Source organism: Arachis ipaensis, chromosome B7, assembly GCF_059453495.1.
Source record: "Arachis ipaensis isolate K30076 ecotype BB chromosome B7, ASM5945349v1, whole genome shotgun sequence".
Classification (NCBI taxonomy): Eukaryota; Viridiplantae; Streptophyta; class Magnoliopsida; order Fabales; family Fabaceae; genus Arachis; species Arachis ipaensis.
In genome coordinates, this window is record NC_142442.1 from 136,570,923 (window position 1) to 136,577,242 (window position 6,320).

The following is a 6,320-nucleotide window of genomic DNA, read 5'->3' on the forward strand; positions in this document are numbered from 1 at the left end:
ATTAATGAGCTATCAATTCGAATCAATACTCCTTTGTCCATTTTTAATAGCTCATGAATATTTTTTAATAAATTATTTTAATAAATTTATTTAAATTATACCACAAAAAATATTTTATTCGATGCAAAATAATTTTTAAAAAATGGCTTAAAAAATATTAGGAGTACTATAAAAATTTGTAATGTTCTAATGACTTAGGTAAATACATGCATGTACTCAAATTTTAAATAAAATACTCTACGTTAATAATAATTTAGAAATTAAAGAAAATATTTTATTCCATACAAACAATTAAAAAATATATTTTATTCTATACAAAATAATTTTTAAAAAAATGGCTTAAATGATGTTATGAGTACTATAAAAGTTTGTAATATTCTAATGATTTAGGTAAATACATGATAAAAATATTTTATTTAATTTCTAAATTATTATTGACTATGTAGAGTATTCTTAGGACATTACAAATTTTTATAGTACTCCTAACATCTTTTAAGCTATTTTTTAAATTATTTTGTATAGAATAAAATATTTTTTTGTGGTATAATTTAAATAAATTTATTAAAAAATATTCATGAGTTATCAAGAATGGCCAGAACAGTATTGTATAGAATTCGAATTACTCACCATATAATTCGAATAAGAGTGATTCAAACTTCCCCATGCGTAATTCGAATCATGTAATATCTCACCATATAATTTAAATAATTTTATTAAAAAATTTTCATGAACTATTAAAAATTATTGTGATTATTTATTTTGTAACAAGTACAACTAAAATTTTAATAACAATTATTAATTTAAACATTGTTACAATGAGTACTATAAAAATTTGTAATGTACTCGTTACTAACCTATCACATAATAAAAATTTTTAAACTTTATAAAATGCAATTTATTTTTCATACACTCGTATTATCAAACTAATTGAATTCGATTTAGCATTGGCTCCATATAGATATAATTAGTGGTGTATTAAAATAATTGCATGAATTATATTTATGCTATAAAATTTACGTTCAACTAATATTTATAATTTTTTATATTTTTTGTAGTATATTTTTTTCTAATATTTTTGACAAATATTTCAATAATATTTTTTCTAATATTTTTGACAAATATTCCATAACTAGTTTGAATCAGTCCAATTCGAACTAGTATGTGAGTTTGTGTATAATTCGAATCACCCTGATTCGAATTAGTGTGTAATTCGAATCAGGTTGATTCGAATTAGTAGGTGTGTGCGTACGTGTGTAATTCGAATCATACTGATTCAAATTACATTGAGAGTGGATAGAAATGCCCTCTTGGTTGATTCATGAACCAATTTTTCTATTGGAGGATTCGTGTAAACTTTGAGACTCATTAGCTTATATGAGTGAATTTTCCTATTATTATACTTATATGATTAATTATATTTATTCGGTTTTAAAAAGACAACTATTTAAAACCGTTAATTATAAATTAAAAAATTAATATACTCGTATTGTTTTTAATATGACTATGTTTACAATATCCTTTAATAGTTTGGTGAATCGACAGTCTATAAAATCGTTAATTATTTAGTGAATCAATACTCTATATAGTTTTATTTTTAAATTAGTTTTTCGCAGCTAAAATTTTTATTTTCTATATATTTATTTTACCTCTTCTGCTTTAAATTAAAAAACTCTTTATTTTACCTCATAACTCTCTTTCTCAAATCTCACTTCTAACCAAATTCATTACCACCGTTCACCACTGTCACTCGCATCTCCTTCAACGTCGCGTCTCTTTCATCGTTTCTATCATCGCGTCGCCGCCGTCTTGGAGGCATTTCGCCTCACTCGCCGCCTACGTCTCCCATGTAATGTGAGTGGTGATGCTGTTGTGCTCTTCTGTTATTCTCCTATTTTAATTGTTCCGGTCTTCTATTTTTGTTCATATTTTAATGTTTTAAATTAAAATTTAAAATTTTATTTTCTAACTCGTTTAAGTAATCTAATATTAAAAGAACATTTTAATATTTAAACTTAATACTAAATAATATATTTGGTTCTATTAATTAAATTCAAGTTCATATTCACGTGTGGTTTCTTTTAGTTAATAAAGAAAAAAAGATTTAAATTCAATTTTTTTTAATTTAACAAAACAACTTTAATTATTTAAAGAGTATTTTTATTATTTAAAATTATATGAAAAGTGCATGTTAGTCTTTTAAAATCAAATTTAAATTTTAATATTATAAATTTATTAAATGATATCAATTCAAATTAGAATTAGATTTTTAAATAAAAGAAAAAAATTTCTACTACGAAAAAAATATGAATAAAAAAAATGAATGATAATTGAAGTGAAATTAGAACTAGATAAAAGTTATATAATTTATTGTTGAATTGGTTGTTCGAGCTTGTAAGTCGGTCCTTAATTTTTATAAGGGTATTTTTGTCTTTATAAAATTATCTATAAGAGTATTTGATAAATTAAAATTTAAAATTATATTTTTTAATTCATTTAAACAAATTTAATTCTAAAATAATTTTTATTGTTTAAATCTCAAGTTTTTTTATGCATTTAATTAATACCAAAACGATAATTTTGCCTTTTTATTACTATTTAAATAAATATTTTATAATTTTTAAATTAATCTTTAAAAAAGATAATTTTATCTTTTTAAATTTAAATATAATTTTTTTAGTTTTATTTTTTTAAAATTAAATTAAATTTTTAATTCAAATTAAATAATTTTAATCTTAAAAAATATTTTAGTCTTTTAAAATTCATATAAAAAAATATATTTGACTTTTCAGTTTTTTAAACTTTTTATAATAATGTTATAATAATTTTTATTATAATAATATAATATGAGTAATATTAATCCAAAAATATGACGGGCTTAAAATAGCCCAAATTAAAATAATAATCTTAGTCCAAACAAATTTTAAATAAAAAAAATAAAAAATAGATATAAATGTTAACTTTTGTTTAACTCTTTAAAAGGAATTTTAATACTCCAAAGCTCCAAGGAGCATTAAATCAGGCGCCTTTTTTCATGCCACTTCTTGATTTAAACATGTCTCCATACCAAAACAAATAGAGATCAAGCCTAATCAGCACGAGAGTTTAGCCCATGTCCATGTCCCAACTCCTAAACAAAAGCCAAACGGATAATAACCAGCAATAATTGGGAGTTTCGGATTTGGATTGGAATTATAATTGATTTTGGTCCCGCCAAACGAAAACAAGTTGCTACCAATATTAAATTATTAATAATACATAATATCCTCATTTTTTTTATTGCCTGGTACTAGCATAGTTGTAAAAACCGGACCGGACCGGCTGGTTCGACCGGAAAACCGGTAAACCGGACCCTACACCGGTCCGGTCCGAGATTAGGACCGTTCAAGGCATAAAACCGGAACGAACCGGCTGAACCCGCAACGAACCAGCCAAATCCGGTGAAAACCGGACCGAACCGAACCGGTTGGGCCCAACTGAAGGCGAAGCTACAATGCATCTGGGTTCTGCAAGTCCACCATGGTCTCCATAAGCTCCAGCGTGCCAAGTGTCAAAGTTGTGTGGATTTTGGAAAATTTTCCAAAATGGCTCACATAGGGTTCGAACTCCTCACTCCAGGGTTGCAAGAAGGACAATCTGACCACCAAGCTACATTGCTTTTGACTAATATATATCCAAATTATAATACATATAGCAATTTTCTATTTACTTATATTCAATTAATTTTAATTTTAAAGTTATTAATTTTTAAATCAATTATATTTTATTTAAATATAAATTTTATTAAATATATATATATATTAAAAAGATAAAAAAATTATTAATCATAATTTATTTTTTCTTTTCATGATTTTATGATATCTATTAATATTTTTTTTCAATAAATACTTGTAGTATATAATAATAGGTAAAGACTCACATGCAGTTGTTATGAAGTTGATAGTTGAAAATCGTTAGATGATATTTAGTTAAACTTGTCAAATTATCTAATTGTTTTTAAATATCAACTTCACATGAAAATTAAATGTATGTAAGTTTTTACTTATAATAATATAATAATACAATAAATATAAATTAATTAATAAAATATTAAAATTTAAAAATAATAATTATTTTTATAAAAATAAAATAAAAATACTTTTAATAAAGAAAAAATAATTAAATTTTATATAATTATTTAATTATACCGGATTAACCGGTTCGACCAGTGACCCACCGGTTAAACCAGTAACCCAGTGACCCAGTAACCTCACCGGTTCGGTTCTGACAACTATGGGTACTAGTGTCCAATAACAATAACTAATTTCCATGAGTGATTCTCTTAGCTTGAAAAGATCCCATATCTAGGTTTGAAATTTATCTACTGCCTAACTTTATTAACCTATAATATTAGATAATTTTGATACATAACTCTAAAATTTTTACAGAATTATCTATTTACATTAGTTTCTTTAATGATTATTCATGTTATAAATTAAAAAAAAAATAATATATTAAAATTAAATTCAACTTTTATCATAATAGAAAAAGGTTTATAAATTATATATATAAAAATATTTGTTAAATCTCAAAAACCGACTATTATATATTTATTTATTTATATTTATATATAAAAATAATCGGTCATCATAATAATTAAATATTTGATTATAAAACAGTTAAATTAATTATAATAAAATAATTATATTTTTTATAATATGAAATAATGGATTGATAATAGTGGATATGGCATCTAAATAAGAGAAAATGGGTAGTAGGGTAGACATCTTATTTCTTTCACTTCCACAGGAATGGACGAATCACATTGCTCAGCTTGACACTGCAATTGAGCGTCACGTTACTAACCTTTTACAAACCCAACATAACGGAAAAAAGAAACTTCTACGTTTAATTTCTTTCCAGAACCTTCTCTTCTTTCTGTTTTGGGTTTTGAGAAGCCATGGCAGCGGAGACTCAGAGATCCACGGGCACAGTGAAATGGTTCAACGCACAGAAGGGTTTCGGATTCATAGCTCCCGACGATGGCGGCGAGGATCTCTTCGTCCACCACTCTGCCATTCGATCCGACGGTTACCGTACACTCTCCGAGGGCCAGCCGGTTGAGTTTGCCGTTGATTACGGCGACGCCGGCAGAACTAAGGCCGTCGATGTCTCTTCCATGGCTAGATCTCGCCCGTTTGGTGGTGGCTTTCGAGGTGGAGGGGGAAGAGGAGGAAGAGGAAGAGGTGGTGGAAGGTTCGGTGGGCGTTATGGCGGCGGTGAAGGCCGGGGCGACGGTGACGGTTACAGTTACGGAAGAGGTGGAGGCGGTGGTCGTAGAGGAGGAGGTTATGGCGGTGGAGGAGGCCCTGAGTGTTACAATTGTGGACGAACAGGTCACTTGGCGAGAGATTGTTACCAGGGACAGGGTGGTGGAAACCGGAGACGAGGCGGCGGAAGCGGCGGCGGTGGTGGTGGAGGTTGTTTTAACTGTGGGGAGAAAGGGCATTTTGCGAGAGAATGTCCGAACGCTGAAAATTGAGTGTTGATTCTGATCTTTGAATTCTGTTACTGTTTGTTGGGTACATAGATTCTGCAGATTGTGCGCACAAGAGTATTTTATTGTTAATTTTAATTTTCATTTTCATTATTGGGGTTTTGCATGAGTTGCTATATTTAATTAATTAATTCTATTAAATGCGGCTTGCTTCTCATCTCATCGATCTTAAAGTGGTTGTGGTTGTTGTTCGCCATTTTCTGCATTTATTTGCATGGTGGCAATCATGCATGCCTGCCATACATTGTGGTTGGGTTCTCATATTAAATTATTTAACAATTTTGAAGTATTAATTTCATATAAAAACAACGGTAGTTAAGTTTCTATCGTAAATTATGGATGTTTGGAAAAAAATAAAGAAAGAATCGTAGTTGATGATTGTGGGGGCAAGATCTAACTCGGCTAACAGACCTTATCCATTTTGGTAACAATCTCTGCTGGGCATTCCCGCAGATGCAGTGGTCCTACCATACCCATTGCAACATTTTCAATTTAGCTTTATTCATTGTCCTCTAGTTTTCTGTGTGGATCAAATATATTGTCATTTTTGTTTCATTATCCTTCGCCATAATATCATTAATATGGCGTGGATGTTCTTTCTCTCCTTTACTTCCCTTTTGCCCCCAAAATAAATAAAATAAGTGTCATAACAGAACTTATGATTAGTATAATATATAATGCTCTCATGAGATGTTAATATAATAATCATGACAAATAGTGTCACGCAATATACTATTGAAAATTTTCAAGTGTTTTATAGATACTGATATTCCGTTAATTATAGATC

The 6,320-nt window shown here is 28.2% G+C and overlaps 1 protein-coding gene across 1 annotated transcript; it reads left to right on the plus strand.

The window, feature by feature from the left end:
• The first annotated feature begins 4,628 nt into the window (after positions 1 to 4,628).
• On the plus strand, positions 4,629 to 5,706 carry LOC107608404 (cold shock protein 2). Its single transcript, XM_016310200.3, has one exon. The coding sequence runs from the start codon at positions 4,937 to 4,939 to the stop codon at positions 5,516 to 5,518; it is 582 nt and encodes a 193-aa protein (XP_016165686.1). The 5' UTR covers positions 4,629 to 4,936; the 3' UTR covers positions 5,519 to 5,706.
• Positions 5,707 to 6,320: the final 614 nt, after the last annotated feature.